Genomic DNA, 18,875 nt, shown 5'->3' with positions numbered 1-18,875 from the left:
CCATATGCTTGTGTCTGCTTATCCGTAAGGCCGTCGATTGCGACATTTCTATTGACCAAGCAGTCAGTTGCCATGGATAAAATCAATGGTTCACTATAGGTTCTCAACATTTGCCTCATATCATTGGCTGTGAAATAGAAGAGCAGTCAAATATTTTGCTAAGTTTCCGATTGAAATGGAATATATATTCAAGAAGGAGCGACGCTCCTTTGGAGCCCGTGTTCACTTCGAGGACAAAGATGAGGTGGTGTTCACCGAGAACTCGAATCCGGAGCTAGTCAAGAGCTACATTCTCAAAAACCCCGTGGACCGGGTGACGCAATACGCCGGACAAACCTCACTGAGTGTGGCCAATACGGAAAGGGCAACGTACAAGAGTACGGGAATCACCCACAATGAGGGCGGATGGCCAAAGGACATCAACATGCATGACCCGGAGCAGACGGTGCGATACAAGCGGAAAATCGAGAAAGACGAGAATTATATCACCCAGGTGATGAATCTGACCAAGCCCATGGAGCACTACATCCACCAAAACAATGCGGTCAACATCTATGAGAACTACTTCGAAAATCTCGATCCAGCTCCACTGCCCGAGCCTTGTAAGTCGCGCACGGTCAATGTGTACAGGGATCCCAATCCCATAAAGGTGCCAGTGAAGCATTTGTCCTGGTCACCGGATGGCGGCATCAAAATGGCCGTCAGTCATTGCGACATGCGGTTCCAGGGCGACAAGTCCAACCAGAAGTGCAACTCGTACATATGGGAGGTGGAGAATCCCAACGAACCCTTCCTCACCCTGGAACCGAAGGTGCCGTGCGTGTGTCTCGAGTACAACCAGAAGGATCCAACCAGTCTCGTGAGTGGCATGTACAATGGTCAGGTGGCCGCCTGGGACACGCGACATGGCAAACTACCAGTTATGATCAGCGAACGGGAGGTGTGCCATCGGGATCCGGTTAACTCGGTGCTTTGGAACAATTCCAAGAGTGGCACAGAGTTCTTCTCCGGCGGTTCCGATGGTCAGGTGCTGTGGTGGGATACCAGGAAGCTTACCGAACCGCTGGACCGCCTGCTCATGGATCCGGTGAAGAGTGACGATCAGGATCTCTCCAGATCCTATGGAATATCAGTGCTAGAGTACGAGACCACCATACCTACAAGATTCATGGCGGGAACTGAGATGGGCATGCTCTTCTCCTGCAATCGAAAGGGCAAGACGCCCACGGAGAAGATTCAGATACGGGTATGCTCTTTGGCTTTAATCACAGGACATTTCCTATTGATTGTGTTGCAATCCCGCAGATGATGTGCCACCTCGGCCCGGTGTATGCCATTACCCGAAATCCGGCGTTTGTTAAGAATTTCCTAACTGTGGGCGACTGGTGTGCCCGAATCTGGTCGGAGGATTGCAGAGAGAGCTCCATCATCTGGACCAAGAGCAGCAGCTCGATGCTGACCGATGGCGCTTGGAGTTACACGAAGTGAGTATTCATTCAAGCTAAGGTTATTCAACGTAATCTACATAATCAATTCTAGAGTCTCCCAGTTCTTTATCACTCGCATGGATGGCGTCTTGGACACCTGGGATCTGCTGCAGCAGCAGAACGAGCCCGTTCTCACGGTCAAGGTGTGCGATGAACCTCTTTATTGTGTCCGGACCAACGAGAACGGGAAATTCGTGAGCTGTGGCAGCCAGCTGGGAGCCACTTTTCTCGTCGAAGTCTCCGACAACATGGTCATGTCAGCCAAGAACGACAAACCCCTACTAACAGCCGTAAGACTCCATTGGGAATCCAGCATTCTAGAATCTTGAGTCACATTTTCCATATGCAGATGTTCGAGCGCGAGAACCGTCGCGAGAAGATCCTGGAGGCCAAGTCCCGGGAAAGCAAGCTGAAAGTCAAGGCCAACCATGGCCAGGATCAGGGGGACACAATGATGGTCAACGGAAAGATCAACATGGCTCCGTTTGAAGCAGCTTGCGAGCAAGCTGCCTCGGAATACTTTGCGGCCGTGGAACAGGAACGCCAAAGGCGGCTGCCAGGCGGAAAGCGTAGGTGAACGAAGGCGGTTTAGAAATGTATACCCCTATTACGGGAGTATCCACTAATTTGTGTTCTTTAATCTTCCATTTCAGAGGATGCGGAGGAGGCTGATGTGTCCGAGGCGGAGAGTTCGAAGCTGTAAATCCCAAACGGAACTATGTCCTTTTTTTGTTAAATCTAAAGTACAAGTTAAAGGGAATTTGTATAGGAAATAAAAATATAGTAACCACTTTTTAAAAAACTAATTAATTCAGCATAAGAGGTAAAATTTAAAACGTCGTGTGCTTTTCAACACTTTTTAGTTTCAGTGTTGGATAAAACTGCTTCTAGTTCTTTGCTCATCTCGGAGTCAGTTCCAGCTGGGGCTCACAAGTTCACGAGCCAATTGGTTCAATCAGCTGTTGTCATTCGACATTCGCACGCGGGATTGGAAAGAAATAACTAAAACGTTTTTAAAGCACGCTTAAAGATCAAAAATTGTAAGTAACTTATAAGACACACAGAAGCATATTCAAACACAAATCAATAGACGGTGCTATTGAGAACGGCAACGGCGAAGCAACAATTTCGCATCAGCTGTGCGAGTAACGTGCCAGAAATACACTTGGCTACAAGTTCAAGGGCCGAAGACCAACCATAATCTGTGCCAAGTGATATAATAGTTGTTTCCGAGTGCGAATTAACAAATCCAGCGCTAGAGTTTATGTCAGCTACTTGCAAGCGAGGTACTTTCTAAAAATTCAAAGTTCTGCAATTGGCGGGGATCAGGTAGCCAAAGTAACCCGTTGCGTGTTGCATGGTGTGCGGCCTACGTGACTCAGAAACAGTTATCAATGGCGCAACACATACGGAAAGTTCAGTGACCAAAATTTGTGCAGCAGCCAAACGGCAAACGCAACCCCTGAAACTCAGACGGCGTCTAACGTCCAACTGATAAAGGTATCGAACGATCCGAGTTCTACTATTAAATATTAGTGTTTATTTAACTAAACAAATACAACGGGTAAGACAAAGGCCAACCAGTGAAGTTGCTATAGTTATGTTTAAACATAGTGGTAAACATTTGCTGTTTAAATAGTTTTCGTGCTAGTTTTAAATCAGTCTGTGCATTGTTCGAAATTAATTTCAATATTTTAAACAATATTACTTTCACCATTAACAACAACTAAATATGTTTACATACTACGCTATTTACTATAAAGTAGAACGCCAGTTTGTTTTGCCATTTTATTGCCAATTGTTAATTCAGACCTTGATGGCGCTCCGATTTGAAAGTGCCTGTTCCAAAGTGTTTCCCCAAGGTGGGGCTGCCCATTAAGTGATTCACCCACCTGACGTGGGCTAATTATAAGAATTCGGGTTTTGCTTTTCCGGTTTGCTGCAATCGAAGGGGGCCGGACCTCGTCCTCCCATTCCATGCTATTCAGCAGCAGTCACGTACGCCAGTCGCATCATCCAAATCCAGTTCAAGCAATGCGCTGTGGTGTCTTTGTTTATTGTTTATTTAGTGAGCCGTTCGCCGCACAAACAAATTTTAATACGATTCCATAATTTCTAATAATCAAAACAATCTTGACCTTAACGTGTCTAGTTCATATATGAATGGAATTATATAGTATTTAAAATATATTTTTTAACAAATACATTGAGGTGGTTTAAGGTGGATTAAGCAGGCGAATGGAACAACAAAATTAAATAAAAAACATATTGATTAAAACCAATTAGGTTTGAAAAAATACGATTACAAATATTCCCATTATTCTATGTTCTTGCAGCACCATGTTGGACGTGATCCAACCCAGCAGCAACCTCCCGACCAGCGAAAGCACCGATATTGTGGTGGTCCGAGCCAGACCAAAGAAGGTGTTCAAGCCAAAGGCGCGCATCAATCGGATTCCCCAGGAGCTGCTCGATGATCCACTGCTGCAGCAGGCCATCGACCGTCTGCCCTCGAACTACAACTTCGAGATGCACAAGACGATTTGGCGCATACGGGAGATGAAGGCCAAGCGTGTGGCCCTGCAACTGCCGGAGGGCCTGCTGATGTACGCCATGGTTATCAGCGACATTGTGGAGCGATTCACCAGCGCAGATACTGTGATAATGGGCGATGTGACTTACGGAGCTTGCTGCGTGGACGACTACACTGCCAAGGCGTTGGGAGCTGATCTGCTGGTCCACTACGGCCACAGCTGCCTCATTCCCGTAGATCAGACGTGTGGCATCAAGGTGCTGTACATTTTTGTAGACATCAAAATCGATCCGCTGCACTTCCTGGACTCTGTAAAGCTGAACTTCCGCCCGGAAGTGGGCCAAATAGCTTTAGTAAGCACAATACAGTTCGTGACAACGCTGCAAGCTGCATCTACTGAGCTAAAGGCAGCCGGCTATGATGTGATAGTACCACAGGCCAAGCCACTTAGTCCTGGAGAGATTCTTGGGTGCACTTCGCCTCAGCTGCCAGAGACAACGAAGATGATAATATATTTGGGTGACGGGCGTTTTCATCTAGAATCCGCAATGATAGCAAACCCGTTGCTAAAGGTATGCAGTGTGTTTTAAAACGAATTCTTCATTTACTTATATAATATATTTATGTTTATTTTAGGCTTACAAGTACGATCCCTATGAAAAGAAGTTCACCACAGAGCAGTACGATCACTCGGCGATGCAGAATCTGCGCCTGGACGCTGTTCAGCGGGCTAAGAAGGCGCGCCGCATTGGCATCATACTTGGAACACTCGGAAGACAAGGCAGTTCAAGAGTGCATCGGTTTTTGGAGAAGCGACTTCATGCCAAGGGTATTGAAACTACCACATTATTGCTGTCGGAGATCTTCCCACAGAAATTGGCTCTTTTCGCCGACATCGACGCCTTTGTGCAGATTGCTTGTCCGCGACTTTCAATCGACTGGGGATCCGCATTTAGCCAACCGTTGCTGAATCCTTACGAGCTGTCCGTGGTTTTGGGCGATGTCGAGTGGACGCCGCACAACTCGTCGCCGCGCAACAACGCCTATCCCATGGACTTCTACGCTAGCGGCAGCCTGGGACCCTGGACTCCCAACTTCAAGCCACCAGCGATAGGAGAGTGCGAGAACAAGCCCTCGGCTGACTGTTGTGGAAGATGCACGCGAGCGGAATTGGAGAAGGACGATTCCGGCAAGGCAGCGGCTCTGGACGATCTTCTCGACTTTAAGAAGGGATAAGCGATTTGACCGGCTCGCTTCCAACTGCCCACGGAGCCCTCCATCTCAATCGATCAGCCACGATCGCCTGCCCAAATATATTGATTACCTACTAATTTAGTTAGTACAAATTTGGTTTTTAAGTTCTTACTTTAAGGGCATCTTTTGTGTTCATCACAGATAGGTTCATAATTTTTATGTTCGCAAACACTTTTCTAACAGAGATGCAATTGTTAATTAGCAGCAACAATGTACAGAATTTTAAACATTAAAATAATGTTTAAAACGAAACCTGAATATTTCAATATTGAAAGGCTCTTTAGGAATATTTTATTAAAAACTAATAAATATAAAATCATTTTTCTAGAGACATATGTTCTCGAATACTTAAAATTATGTTTATCTGAATAATATTTTCGGCTTCTTTTTCAAATTTTTGTTACCTTTTATGAAAATAGTCCAGTGCAAAGAACCCCCCAATTTGTGCAAATTTCCTTTTTTGGTTCTTATAAATTTCATTCTCTATTGCAAAAAAATCAAAAATATTTAAAATATATACAATTTATTTTAAAAATTTACTAAATTATGTACACTTGAACTAAAAATTTTACTAAATTTGTTAAATTATCTATAGTTTGTTTGTATATACATTTGGTCTATTGAATTGACTAAAAATTGGCTAAGGTAAATATGTACAATTGCACTACTTAGACTAAATTGGCTAACTAACTAGGTATATACAATTGTGTTGATGATGTATATATACAATCGAAATGTGACATTAACTAAAATGTACAATTGATCTATACAATTAACTAGAATTTACAATTGTCTAAATTCGGCTAATATGCTGACACTGCATGGTCTTCAAGATTGGATCCTTATGGTTGCTCCCAGGATGTGTGGTGTTCCACGTCGCTCTCGTTCTTTGATTCTTCAGAGATCCAGCGCCGGATACGTGAAGCTCCGCCAGGAGCTGACGTCGGTCCGCGATGGATGTTGTCGGTCGGAGAACATCGCTTGCAGTGCAGGTCGATTTCAAAACGACCACTGGTTTATATACTCCTACAGGTAGACAAAGTGTGAATTCAACTGGATAAGAGTCCTTTGCCTGCTGTAATGACTTCGACCTTGGCAAAAAAACTACCACACCGCGATTACCCAAAAATTTCCAGGAAAGATAAGCGCGAACACCTTCAAAACATTTTTGAATACCCGCTGATTTTGTGGAAAGTGCTCAAGTCGATAGAGAGAAAGGAAAAAGGTGTGGGTAAGTAGGTAGACAAAAATGTTGAAGGATTTTGCCCAAGACTCGACGTCTGTATTCCATATGTTTAGTAAAAGGCTTTCCTAAGCTACCAGATTAAATACAAATTTTTAGCTTATATGAAAACACACACATTTTTTTTCATAATTCATAATTTTTAATTCTGTTGGATTCAGATACTGATTTGATAATATATTATTACGCTTGATGTCAGCTTTTAATAACTGGTCAGTCGTTTATGTTTACGTAGATATCTGGTCTTTTTCAAAACTGAGATTTCCTCTAAAACAATAAAAACGTTACTCAAGGAACAAACCAAAACCTCAAACCAACTTTTCTGCTTTTAACAACACCTTGGAGTTGTTTTTCTGCGAGTTCTTCCTCTGATCTTTTTATTGTGTCCTTGAGATTACGCATTTCAGCCTTTATCTTCTGGTATTCGTCTTTGAGGAAAAATACCTCACGCTTTAAGGAGCATCTAAGGACGAATAAGAAATTTATGACTTATCAAATGTCACATAACATGTATTAAAGTCTTACATTTCGAGCTCCAAGTGCTTCACATAACTGTCGCCTTCCGAATCGATTATCTCCACATGATCCTTGGCATTTGACTGCGGGTTAAGAGGATCCAATATTTCTACTTCCACGAGCCGGGGACCTGAAGGACAGTCGTCATCTTCGGCTTCTTCGAAGCCCTCAATATCTGTATTAAAACCACAGAGTTGGATTTCTATGGTTTCGTGGCCTTCCGAGGATTGCGTTCCTGCATGGTGTGGATCAAAGCCTATATTGGACATTTTCGTAGACCCAGCTAAGGGAACACTTTTGGAGCCCCTTTTGATACTTCCTCGCAGTTCCTTCGCCAACTTTTGGGGTCCATTCACACTCGGAAATGAGCCGGGCTTTAGTTTTGTTGGATTTTTGCGGCTAAAGCCCAATTCGTATTGCATATTTCGCTCAAAGTCATTGGGTGCAAAGTGCTCATTGCAAATACAGGCTGTTTAAAAAGATGCATCTATAATTTTTTAACTTTTTAAGCAGTTGATGTTAAACATTACCAGTTGTGGGGTTTATATTATCTCGCTGGCAAAAATCTATCCACCTTTGGAGGTTTGGCTTTTCTTTGGGGAAGTGAAAGTATCTCCATTTCGTTCTATTGGCAATACGATTATTATTTCCGCAATTTTTTACAGCGCAGCGCATTTAATATATTTATGTTAAAGAAATAACAAACAAACAGCTGATTATCAGGCTACCAAACTGAAAGTTGTGTGACGACTAAATTGGTTTGAAACTTAGCTGCGCGAGCGGATAATGGATAAATTGGGTATATTATTCGATAACTAATTGTCGTTTCCTTTTTTATTTAAGGAAATAGAGAAATAGTTGTCATTAAGAACCAAAAAGAATAGACGTATTTAGCAGATGAAATTCTGGTTTCAGCAATTCATTTAAATTATAAGAATTTTGTTCAGCTTATCGATAACACTTTCATTTCTTAACAATCAGCTGCTTTTGTTTTTTAATCTCTTATTGGTTTGTTTATTGGTTTTATTTGATATTATGTTGAAGAGCAGCAATATAAATAGGTAAACTGAATTTTAGAGTGTATTATACATTGTGCTGTTGTAAAATTGGCATTCCTAGTGTCCTCAACGAACTCCCTAATGACCCAGCAAGGGATTCCACCGCCCAATCTTCTCACAATGGAAAACCAAAACAAGATGCGGAAACCTGTTGCTCCTCCCAGGACAACGAAGTCATGGCCAGTCTAGCCGCTTTACAGTTGTCCGCTGGCGTCCTGCAAATAGCGGAGCCTCCACTAAACCATGTGCGCACCCAGCTTAGGGAATTGATGTAAGCACTGTGGTTCGGATTTTAAAAATCACTTCACGGACTGCAAGTCTCATTTCAGCGGTAGGCAGAACAAAACATACATCGATTTGTCCAAGGAGAAATATAAACTGGACTGCAGCGAAGTGGCCAGGCTGAATGATATGGTAAGTACCACCTGGCCATGTCAGGAAGTGTTAGGTACCTAAATGTTGAGAAGATTTTCTTCTGGCCAACTTTCACTTGGCCTTCAGTGGGATAGCCCCGTTTTTAAAACATATTGTAACTTATAAAAAATAACAAAAATATGTAGTAGAAATTCGAAAGTTGTATTTATTTGATGAATATCCAAAGAGGTTACAAATCATAATACCCTTCAATTAGGTTTAAGAGAAAGATTTATTTTATTTTGTCGAAACACATTTATAAAATATCAGTATTGATCAAAGACTAAAACACATAGTCTCCAGTATACCCGAGTTTCCTAGGTCGACTGAAGCCGTTCAGATATCACTTCTGTTTCGAGGCAACTATCAATAATTCTGACCAATTAGGGCCATTCTATAAGGCACTATCCATCGCATAACTTAAGTATCAGATAGCTCAGCTAATTAAGTTGACCAAAATCTTATCAGTGGGTGTAGTCCTACGTCTGGAATCACAATCTAATCTAAAGACAAACAGCCAACAAAGTAACTTGCCATTCGAGAGTTAAATTAATTGGCTCAATTACCATATCCATTTTTTTTAGATGAGCGATGTAAAGCGATACAAAGATAAGCTAACAAAAATCAAGAAGGAAATGCAGGGCGTCTATCAGCGCACCAAAGAGTTAAAGGTGAGAAATGATTTAAGCAAAGAAAAAAATCCATAATAAAACAGTAAAGAAAGTAATCAAAAATTGAAATCCCGCTGTTGATTAAAGTGTTTATTAGCTTTGAATTGCTGATTACAGAAACGAGCCGCTAACGTGGCGGCCTGCAAGCAGCGTGACTACCAGCGGAAACTCGAGAGGCTACAGCACGAGGAGTCGCTCATTGGCAGCCAGTAGACGAAGGGGATCAGTCAACACCTAACCAGGTGTCTCCCGGAATCTTCAAGCTACCTGTACCACCTCGTTAAAGCGCATTTACATTGGGATTTCCGTTTACAACTAGCCAATATTGTAACAGATAACAGTTGAACAAAAGTTAAACCATTTGAATACATAATAATAATAATTATAATAATAACTGTATACGTTATAAGACCAGGCTATCGTATGTCTGCGATTAGTTGGAAAACATTACATTGTATATTGTGTATAGTTAAGTAAGCACTTAAGAGATTTCACAGAAAAAAAAAGATAAATGCGTCCAATGAGTAAAGGAAGCAAATTACTACTATACATTTAGCTGCAAATATTATTTATAAATATACAAATATTTATGTTTAACATTAAGATGGTGTGGAGAAACAATAGTTGAACAATCACAGCGCCAAGGCAGCGGCTTATTTAAACTAAAATTCGCGGTAAACATTGTTTTTAACTACTAGAACATGCAAACAACCAGCTGCGCTTGAAATTCTACAAATAATTAAGTTCTCACATTGGTTTCAATTGTAAATGAGAAAATGAGGAAGAGCTTCGCTTACGCGACATGCACGCGTAGGTGGCGATCCGTGTGAGTGTGGGGCTACTGAGATAAGTTACTACTTAATTAAAGCGAGATTACAATACAGGTAGTACATCGATTCAACATGCAGCTCGGGAGTAGAAATATGTTGGAGTGCAGCATTCATTTGAACTGTAGAAGCGTGGCCCTTGTCGCCGCTGTTTTTTAGGCTGGCGCTCGTTGGTGATTGGTGTTGTGGGTGGTGATGCGTCCAATACAAACATTGTTTAGCTAACTCTACTATACTCCTGATCATTCAGCATGTGCATTGCATCTGTCGGTGCGAAATACTTGACAGTGCCTAAAAATATTCAGAAGAGTTAGTGAAACATTTATATTATTGTATTAAATAATAAATTTACAAGTAAAAGCTAAAGGGGGATTGAATCTAATAAACATTCCACTTAAATTACACACAGGAACTAAAGCGATTAGTTTAAAATGCCAAAAAAAAGTAAGTTACATTTCATTATGGCTGACCAAAAGTGTTAGTCTACATGTTAGCTCATTATTTTTCCACTGTAAGAATATTTACTTCTTATAAATTATTTAGGTTTTATAGGCACTTAAAATAGTTTTTCTTCTCTTTTTTCAAAGAAATCGAATACCCATTTTATTTGTTAAAGTTTTCTTCAGTTCGCATACATTTAAATTGAAAAAGTATGATATGGCTATCATCATTTCGTTTCAGTATTACAAAGCTTATTTCATAGGACGACAATATTATAAATTCATTTTGAGAATTATTAGGTTTGTTTTCGTCAAATATTCTATTATAAAATCTATGGCAGATCTTACAAAATATATGGTGGTTTAAGTACAATGGCCAGCGTATCCACTGCATTTAAATGGATAATACTTAAGGGCGCTAGCTTCTGGTTAGTTTAAATCCGTCAATTTACATAAAACTACAAAATTCAAAATTCAGGAAGACAATCACGGTCACCATCAACTCAAGTCGACTTCGCGAAACCCGTCACCGTCTTTATGGTCTGTATTTTTAGGAATGTCTGTCTCCAAGGGTGCAGAGGGTGAGGCAGTGGCGGAGGCAGAAGCGACCGTACCCTTACCATTTTCGTCGATGTTGCTGTTGCGCTGCAGATACAGCTGGATGCAAACGTGGATCACAAAGACAATGAAGGCACCAATTCCGAAGATCTCAAAGGTGGTGCGTGCAGTGACCGACTCAAATAGCTGTCCAGCGATCAGGCTGCCCATTGACACACCAACGCCTTCGAATATCGCTCCAACCAGACTCTGAAATGGCCACAATATGCATAACTCTTGGGATCGCCCCCTACACATTCATCGAACTCACCTGCATGGTAGCATCGGTGCCTGGCGGTGCCACAATGCTTGCATAGGAGGCCATTGTTGCATAAAATAGACCGAAGGTCACCCCGTTCATCAGTTCGATGGGCAGGATGTACCAGGGATTCTGAAGCATCGAGTAGAGAATAAATCTCACTCCGAATCCAAAAAGCACCACACTCATGGCGTTTACATGGCCAATTTTCTTTAGAATCCATCCGGATAGGAAGAAGAACGGCAGCTCACCGCCAAAACACTGAATCCCCATGACCAAGCCCTCCAATGTCTTAATCGAGCTGTCGCATCCCTCGAACGCCTTGTCCAGCTCCTCCAGGTATATGAAAAGGAAGTTCCATATCAGCGCCGTTCCAAGTCCAATGGCAACGCACCACAAGAAAAATATAACGCAGCGCACCGAGAGAAACATCTGACCCACATCTTTCAAAATATTGGACGACAAATGTGTTGGCGTGTGCTGTAATTTGGAGTACGGAAACTTTAGTTTAAGGAAAGGATTTTCTGTCTCTGATATGCTCACCCTCAGCTTGGATGATGCGAACACATCAAATCCCATGATAAGCAAAGCCATCCAGAACACGGCCGTGTAGTTCTTGTTCACCTCACCCAATGACATGTGATCCACAAGGAGGCCGGCCAAGAGGGCAAAAACTCCCCATCCAAGGGAGCCGCACAGGCGCTGTTTGCCGTACAGGTGATGACGATCGCCGAGGATGCCAAAGCATATGGCGTCACCAATGCTGACCACCACCGCCATGCCGATCCAGCTGAAGATGAGCAGGCCAAAGAACAGCCAAAACTGCGGCATGGTTACGGCACTACTCGTGTTAATCACAGCACTCTCCGCCAGCTGCTCCTTGAGATAGTCCTCACGACAGTCCATGGTGCAATTGGATTTGAAGTACTCCTTCTCCTTCGGGCAGTACAACGTGACATTCTGGCCTGCAATCTGGCCTTGATCGTGCGGAATCATGAAGAACATGCAGCTGCCATCATTCTCAATCTTTTGCATAGTTATGCTGGCTCCGAATTCCATCTGGGTATTGGTTCGATTGGCGGCACAGTTTTCCGTGTTGTTCTTTAGCCAATCTTCACACACTATGTCCCACATGAAGGGCTGTGCCTCGCAGTTCAGTTCACACTCCAACGTCCTGTTCCCGTAGTACCGCTCAAGATTTCTCTCCACGCACTCGCCGTACTCCGAGCAGAATCTCGGAATGTCGGATACACCCTGGTGGCAGTGGAACTCGACCTTGGGCAACGGCTTCTCCATTCCCGGCACGAACATGATGAGGAAAAAGGCGATGCCCGTGAGGACCTGGCCACCCAGAAATAGGGGTCGATGGCGATGGTACCTTTGGATGGGTGAAAACCATTCTAATTAGTTAAATCTTCAAATAGTCAGTGTATCAGAATTAGTTCAAATTTTCCTATTATTGAATTAATATTTTCTAATTGGTAGAAAACCAACAAGTGACACCTAAAAACAAGTACATTATCTTTCGATAATGAATAAATTTATCCATCAATCAGCAAACCAACTATAAGCATTGTCATTGCAAATTTGAACTGTGTCTTTTGATTGATAGTGTTAATCAGTTAATATTCAAATTCTTTGGTAAAACATATGTAATTGATGCCACTCTAAAGGGGCTTTATCTTTTTTTGTTGTTTGATAATTTCCTTAAATTCAGTTGGGATATGCATACATAGACACTTTATGAGTATAGCTCACTTGAAACTTATCACAAAAAGACGTAACATTGTGCTGAGTAGGAGTTTATAAAATTAAATAAAGTGTGATAAACAAACGTGTTTGGGTCTTGGAAATTGGATCTACATGGACAGATAAGTCAGAGGGATCATCTTACCGGTCCGCAATGTATCCAAAGAGGGGCTTCGCCAGCATTCCGATGATGGGAAGGATAGTGTACATGGTGCCCACAACGGCGGGGGAGTAGCCCAATTGGCCGGCCAGAGTGGGCATGAAGGGGACGACGGGAGCGGTGCCTAAATAAATATAATGCAGAAAAACACTAGATTATCTTGCCGACTCGTTAGAGCTGATAAGTAAGATGAGTGAGTGAGTGGGTGGAGATATGCATATGGGCAGTTCGAAAGCAGTGGGTGTTTCTCCACCGCCGATAAGCAAAGTCAACCGCAAACAAGTGCAACTAGCTAGACATTGTCGGCTCGCTTCGAAGTAGAACATACCTAATGTTAATTGAATTGAAAAGCAAAAGTAAGCTTTAATTGCTGAAAGTGGTTTGCCTGTCGGCACGTCTTAACTTTTGATGACTTTCGGGCGCGGCATTGAGGTCTCTGGGCCATGGTGCTGTCACAAAATCTCGTTTCCTAACAATTGGACACCTTTGACAGTGGGATTGCGATGAGTCCGCCGCTCATCATTTCGAAAACGGTTTAGTCGTGGTTTAGCTTGGGGTATAAAGTACACCTTATCGCACGTCTGTGTTTGCATGGCCAAGAATAGTATTACTATCTTCACAATTTTCAAAACATCTAATTACTAATACGAATATCAGTAACATCTGATGTTTTAACTAACCAAAAATGAATTGTGTCAGCCAATTCTGGCAATTGACACCAGATTGGAAATTGTATTATTTTGTTTCTATGTGGTCTTAACTCAAATAAAGTGCTTAATTAATTGGACGCCAGACATTTACAGATACTTCAAATTTTCCATCCGTTTCCATGGAAAAGTTATATTAATTGAAGTGATTCCAAATACACATTTTTTGATGATTTTATACAGAATAGAGCGTGTTTCACTGGTATTGCTGGATAGGAGATTATTTCCACGAAAAATATTAATCGTATGAAAATTGTAAATTGTTGCTGTTTTAGTATGTATGTGTATATGGGCGTACTTTTAATAAAATATGGATATTAAATGGTTGTAAAATACACTAACATATCAGTAGATACAAGACAATTGAATTTTTTGTAACAGCTCAAAGTTATAAGGGTTACAGCTAATTAAGTTTCGATTACACGACATAAACGTAATGGAATTGCTCCGATTGTAATTAAAAGCCAGCAAAGTGCTGCATCATACGATGGGAATCGAATCGTAACCCGAATCTGCCTGCATTAGCTTATCGCTATTTAACTGGACTTTCATTGCTCTATGTTCTCTATTGCGGGTGATTGCCTTATCTTCGAACATGGTGCTCTATATGTTCATTAATGCATAAGTGCCCTGTGACGAAATCGAAGCTACAGATCAAAAGTTCGCAATTAACAGCTAAATGTATGTACATATGGATGTACGTACACACACTCATATACATATATATACATATATGCAGCACGTGCGTGCCTCTGAAAACGAGAAAACATTATCGGCTGATGTAAGCGATGCGCGGTGCTTAACTTAATGGTTTTGCTAGGTATGGGGAAGGGGTACTTGCCGGCGTTGAAGAGAAAGTAGTGCGCCTTCATGGGCAGCAGCTCCTTATCGATGGTGGCCTTCATTTCGGCGTAATTACGTTGACCCGCGGCACAAAGATCAATACTATCGGTGCTAAACTAGCGCGTTTTTCAGTTCATTCACAAAAAATGCGAGGGCAAGCAGAAAGAGCATGTGCCTGCACACTCACACAGCCAGCAGGTGTTGTTATTTATTTTGCATGTGTGTTTTTGCACGCGGGATCACGTTTCTGCTCCAATTGGAATCCGCTGAGTTGGTTTAATCCGTTTTCCTTTCAAAGAATCAACACTTTTGCTCGTTGGCTATTCGAAGTGCAAGGGAACTTGTCGCACTTTTAGCACGAATTGAGTGCCGCACCACGCACAGTCCGCGGAAATCGAGGGCTCCGGCTAGATGGACATCCAAAACACGACTGAATGGAGCCGCTGGCGTTACGAGCCGAGTGTCAACATGTTTGGTTGTGTTTGCCGTCGTTTGTTTACGAATCCGCCTTATCTGCGGCACACCAATTATTATAAACTGAATACGCCCACCGACGAACAAGAAGAGGCGCCCGGCCGCTCGGTTTTTTATTAGCAACACTTAAATAAACCTAAGAAAAAAAAAAAACAATAATGGCAAACACAGCTGATTGGACCGACTAGGGATGGGAGTTGGTCCAGCTAGAGATGGCACTTGCTTACAAGCGAAAATAACGAGCTTTAATGTATTTTAAAATATTTGTCTATTTAGAAGATTATTGAAAACGTCCAATAGCTTCTATAAATTATAATACACAATTTTTTGCTCAAAATATTTCCCAGTATCAAACTCGGTCTTTGTTTATGCACATTTTTATACGCATTTCATTTGTACACATTCGCTCGAACTAGTGGGTAACTTAAATTACAATGACTCTATGCGTGAGATGGGAAACTCGTGGAAAACGTAGAAATCGTGGCTAATTGCAGACGCCCTCATTCGAATATATGGCTGTAGTGCTGCTGGTATACGTGTATGTAGTTCTCCTTCTCCTGCGGCGTCATCTGGGCTATCAGGTTGTCGTCCAGTTGGTCGAGCGGATGCGGTCGTCCAGCCACTAGCACAGTGGGCACATCGTCGTCCTCCTCCGCGGAATCTGAGTTGATATAATTGTCGAAGTCGACATCAGCTGCAAGTACAAAAACGTATATTAGAACCCATAAAAGATGAGATCGAGAAATGGTTGGTGCTTCTTACGAATCTTGGAATTTTCGATGTCCTTTTCGTCGTCGCTGGAATCGCTAGAGTTGGCGTTCGATGAGCCCACTCGCATACCCTTCATATGCGGCTCCTTCTGGCCCGGCTGCTTCTCATGCTGCAGCAGCACGGACATGATGTCCTCGTTTTCCTTTCGGTTGCGATGCCCAGATCCGCTTGCCGTCTGCACCGCATCGGCCGCGCCATCGGCAGCATCCGTGTCGGTTATCACAGTGCTCTCTGTCATCCAAATGGGGCGCGACTTGCGCTCAATCACCGCATCCGAGGTGTCGTCGCCGCCAATGGTGACGTCCACACGAGTTTCCTCCACGGCAAAGCCCTGGTTTCTCGTCGCCTCACCCGACCACGCCATGCCGTCCGGTCGCGTGGCGTTGGGTTTGTTCAGTCCTCGAATGGTGTCGATGTCCACGGGCTCCGGTTCGAGCACCTCTGGCGCCAGCTTGATGCCCTCCACCTCACGGAGCAGGTCGTACAGTGGCTGCAGCTGCTCGTTGAAGTGCGCTAGCATTAGGCGGGAGTCTTTCTTGGGCATGGCGGCGCTGTCCTCCTCCACGGAACTGCCGCAGAAGGTGCACCGGAACTCCAGCGTGGCCATGTCGAACAGCTGGTCCGCTTCGAGGTCCGTGAATGTTTTGGAACACGAAGAGCACTTAAAACTTGCTCTACTGGTGGCATCACGCTCCTCCGTCTCCATACGCTTGCGCATGAGATCCAGCTTGTACTTCACCACGTTCACGAAGGTCTTGTAGTTGATGAAGTAGTAATTGACCTTCTGCGCCTTACCATCCGGCCCCGTTTCCATTTTAAGCCTGATCTGGATGAACTTGTCGGTGCGCAGCGTGGTTATCCGGGCCCTTAACTGCTTCTTCTCGAAGCGCAACAGCTCGCCGATGTCGTCCTCCTTCATGCAGGGATTCCGCACCAGCATGTCGATGATAAGCGCATCCTCCAGGGAATAGAATCCACGGACCACGAGGCGCGCCAGTTGCTTCAGACTGCTGGGCACCTCGGTCACGTACCGCACCTCCGTCTTCGCTGGCGCTGCGTTCGCTGCAGCCGTCGATGTCGACGACATTGTGTGTTTATCTGGAGGATCGGCATTATTAAGATATATATAAACTGATTTTTTCCTTTTGTTGCGAGTGCTCTCCTCACGCCACTTACCAGACTCTCGAAACCGGAACTCCGGAAGCAGAGCACTTTGCGGTTATTCAATGCAGGCAGTGGGTCCGTGGATCTTCATGGGTCTACCGGCAGTCATCTGCTCGCTGTTTGCCCGTATTTCGTATGATTTTCCACGGCAAAAATAAAATTTCCACCGCCAAATTCTTCTTTGTGCAGCAATGTGGCCAAAGAAATTCCTTCGAAAGTCCTCGAAGCAACGCGAAAACCCCTAAATAAGCCTCGCCTTTAGGTGAAACACTTGGATAGAAGGGTAGCTACGCTTCAAACCGATTTTTAGCCCGCACAATTTAGGGCATTGCCACACCAAACTTTTGAAAAACTCATTTCAAAAACGTAGCGTTGAAAAACATTTTATTAGAGACATTAATTTAGCGAAGAATTTAATAATACGAAAATAATTTAGCTATATTTACTTTAAACCAATAATGTTGTTGTTAACTCGAAAGCATTTTGTAGAAATGTGTTTATACATTTAACAATTTTTTTAGAAACCAAATAACCTTTTAACAACTTTTTACTACTACGGAATTTGCCAGATTTGAACGCACTACATTTACATGTTTGTGCAATGGCTTTACTAACAACTTCGCATCTGAGCGCTGTTTGCTTTGAATGTTTTTGACCGCAGAAATGAGTGAAAATAATCCAACAAGTCGTCCTCTCGCCGCCTTTGTTTATCCGCTCGAAGTGCTTAATATTTCATGCTCCGCTGTCTAGGGTCGTCTATTTTTTAATGCGAACTTCGCCTTGCGTTCGAGTGCATTCCGGTGTAATCCCCCGGAACGAGGCTCGCCCACATAAAAAATACCATGGCTACAGGAGCAGAAGCCAAGCAGAAGCCAAGCAGCCGCCGCGGGGGTGGACTTTCCACGGGATCAGAGGTCGGGGGCGCAGACGTCTCCTTGCGTGTTTATTTGGCAGCCAACACACTTCTGTTGTCCTCGATGAATGTCATGGATATAATTGGACGCACAATGCGAAGTCCGAATCAGCTGCTCCATGTTTACAAATGCCAATTCAACAGACAGAAAATAGGCAAATTTATGGAACACGACGAATCAGTTTCCAAAGAAATTATTTTTGCAAAAAAAAAACTCGTGTTTAACTGGAAATCCTATCAAAAAGATTCTTTCATTGACTAATGATCAAATTAGCATTTAAAGTATTAAAACTAAATATAAAACTCAAAATTTAGCCTTTATTGTTTCACTTCTTCTGCAATAAGTTGACTTTTTGTCGCTTTTCTAACTTAAAATTTTTATAAAGGTTTTTCTTGAAATACATATATAAATATTTGTTGTTATGAATGAAAATTGAAACGCGTTTGAATGTGGTATCTTAATCTTTACTGTAACAAATCTTCAGTTATTTGCAAGATGGTTTATCCTAATATGTATGCTGTAATTTAGTTTCTGTACAAATTGAAATATTAAATAAAAATATATTGCTATTAATGAATATTTAACTTTTAAAATGTTTACAGTGCCAACTGCAGCACGTGAACACCCACGGGCGTCCAGCCTGCAGAGTTGCCTGAATGGCTCGGAAAAGCCCAGTCGCTCAAAGGGTGGGAAACTACTCCGCGGAAACTCCTCCTGAACTTGTTTACCTTGCAGCGGAGGGCAGGGCGCAGACTCAGCGAGAAAAGTGGACACAGACAGGGGAGTAGGCCGAA

At 42.8% G+C, this 18,875-nt stretch overlaps 6 protein-coding genes, 1 long non-coding RNA gene and 1 other non-coding gene across 14 annotated transcripts; 4 read left to right on the top strand and 4 right to left on the bottom strand.

Annotated features, from left to right (window-relative positions):
* The first annotated feature begins 138 nt into the window (after positions 1 to 138).
* On the top strand, positions 139 to 2,276 carry Dnai2 (dynein, axonemal, intermediate chain 2). 2 transcript variants are annotated; one of them, NM_001274794.1, is made up of 5 exons: positions 139 to 1,246; positions 1,306 to 1,484; positions 1,540 to 1,777; positions 1,837 to 2,056; positions 2,141 to 2,276. In NM_001274794.1, the coding sequence occupies exons 1-5, from the start codon at positions 176 to 178 to the stop codon at positions 2,188 to 2,190; spliced, it is 1,758 nt and encodes a 585-aa protein (NP_001261723.1). In that variant the 5' UTR covers positions 139 to 175; the 3' UTR covers positions 2,191 to 2,276. The 2 variants fall into 2 exon arrangements, with proteins under 2 accessions (NP_001261723.1, NP_648497.2); NM_140240.2 differs by having other exon boundaries at positions 1,837 to 2,060.
* A 162-nt stretch (positions 2,277 to 2,438) lies between these two features.
* Positions 2,439 to 5,523, top strand: Dph1 (Diphthamide biosynthesis 1). Of its 3 annotated transcripts, none has more exons than NM_140239.4 (3): positions 2,439 to 2,527; positions 3,824 to 4,592; positions 4,657 to 5,523. In NM_140239.4, exons 2-3 carry the CDS (start codon positions 3,828 to 3,830, stop codon positions 5,254 to 5,256), a joined length of 1,365 nt encoding a protein of 454 aa, NP_648496.1. In that variant the 5' UTR covers positions 2,439 to 2,527; positions 3,824 to 3,827; the 3' UTR covers positions 5,257 to 5,523. The 3 variants fall into 3 exon arrangements, with proteins under 3 accessions (NP_648496.1, NP_001261722.1, NP_729735.1); NM_001274793.1 differs by lacking the exon at positions 2,439 to 2,527 and adding an exon at positions 2,904 to 2,987; NM_168471.3 differs by lacking the exon at positions 2,439 to 2,527 and adding an exon at positions 2,904 to 3,051.
* Positions 5,524 to 5,740: 217 nt separating this feature from the next.
* Positions 5,741 to 6,267, bottom strand: lncRNA:CR43887 (long non-coding RNA:CR43887). Its single transcript, NR_073924.1, has one exon. It is a non-coding gene; the product is annotated as a long non-coding RNA:CR43887 (long non-coding RNA).
* Positions 6,268 to 6,644: 377 nt separating this feature from the next.
* CG14135 (uncharacterized protein) lies at positions 6,645 to 7,831 on the bottom strand. 2 transcript variants are annotated; one of them, NM_140238.2, is made up of 4 exons: positions 7,564 to 7,755; positions 7,043 to 7,502; positions 6,836 to 6,980; positions 6,645 to 6,784 (listed from the first exon to the last, which is right to left on the bottom strand). In NM_140238.2, the coding sequence occupies exons 1-4, from the start codon at positions 7,706 to 7,708 to the stop codon at positions 6,767 to 6,769; spliced, it is 768 nt and encodes a 255-aa protein (NP_648495.2). In that variant the 5' UTR covers positions 7,709 to 7,755; the 3' UTR covers positions 6,645 to 6,766. The 2 variants fall into 2 exon arrangements, with proteins under 2 accessions (NP_648495.2, NP_001261721.1); NM_001274792.1 differs by having other exon boundaries at positions 6,645 to 6,980; positions 7,564 to 7,831.
* Positions 7,832 to 8,002: 171 nt separating this feature from the next.
* On the top strand, positions 8,003 to 9,771 carry Pldn (Pallidin). The gene is made up of 5 exons (NM_140237.2): positions 8,003 to 8,094; positions 8,153 to 8,362; positions 8,421 to 8,505; positions 9,090 to 9,176; positions 9,294 to 9,771. The coding sequence occupies exons 1-5, from the start codon at positions 8,069 to 8,071 to the stop codon at positions 9,387 to 9,389; spliced, it is 504 nt and encodes a 167-aa protein (NP_648494.2). The 5' UTR covers positions 8,003 to 8,068; the 3' UTR covers positions 9,390 to 9,771.
* Sugb (Sugar baby) lies at positions 9,247 to 15,422 on the bottom strand. 3 transcript variants are annotated; one of them, NM_206335.3, is made up of 6 exons: positions 14,757 to 15,422; positions 13,194 to 13,332; positions 11,843 to 12,677; positions 11,312 to 11,779; positions 11,058 to 11,250; positions 9,247 to 10,294 (listed from the first exon to the last, which is right to left on the bottom strand). In NM_206335.3, exons 1-6 carry the CDS (start codon positions 14,818 to 14,820, stop codon positions 10,221 to 10,223), a joined length of 1,773 nt encoding a protein of 590 aa, NP_996057.3. In that variant the 5' UTR covers positions 14,821 to 15,422; the 3' UTR covers positions 9,247 to 10,220. The 3 variants fall into 3 exon arrangements, with proteins under 3 accessions (NP_996057.3, NP_001137934.1, NP_648493.3); NM_001144462.2 differs by having other exon boundaries at positions 11,064 to 11,250; NM_140236.4 differs by lacking the exon at positions 9,247 to 10,294 and having other exon boundaries at positions 10,577 to 11,250.
* On the top strand, positions 11,012 to 12,058 carry asRNA:CR45885 (antisense RNA:CR45885). Its single transcript, NR_133225.1, has one exon.
* A 174-nt stretch (positions 15,423 to 15,596) lies between the features above and the next one.
* Positions 15,597 to 17,364, bottom strand: TfIIEalpha (Transcription factor IIEalpha). Its single transcript, NM_079302.4, has 3 exons — positions 17,180 to 17,364; positions 15,995 to 17,101; positions 15,597 to 15,926 (listed from the first exon to the last, which is right to left on the bottom strand). The coding sequence occupies exons 2-3, from the start codon at positions 17,088 to 17,090 to the stop codon at positions 15,733 to 15,735; spliced, it is 1,290 nt and encodes a 429-aa protein (NP_524026.1). The 5' UTR covers positions 17,091 to 17,101; positions 17,180 to 17,364; the 3' UTR covers positions 15,597 to 15,732.
* Between the last annotated feature and the right edge of the window lie 1,511 nt (positions 17,365 to 18,875).

This window comes from Drosophila melanogaster, chromosome 3L (genome assembly GCF_000001215.4).
Source record: "Drosophila melanogaster chromosome 3L".
Classification (NCBI taxonomy): domain Eukaryota; kingdom Metazoa; phylum Arthropoda; class Insecta; order Diptera; family Drosophilidae; genus Drosophila; species Drosophila melanogaster.
The sequence above is the reverse complement of the archived record's forward strand: the minus strand, read 5'-3'. Positions and strand labels throughout refer to the sequence as shown.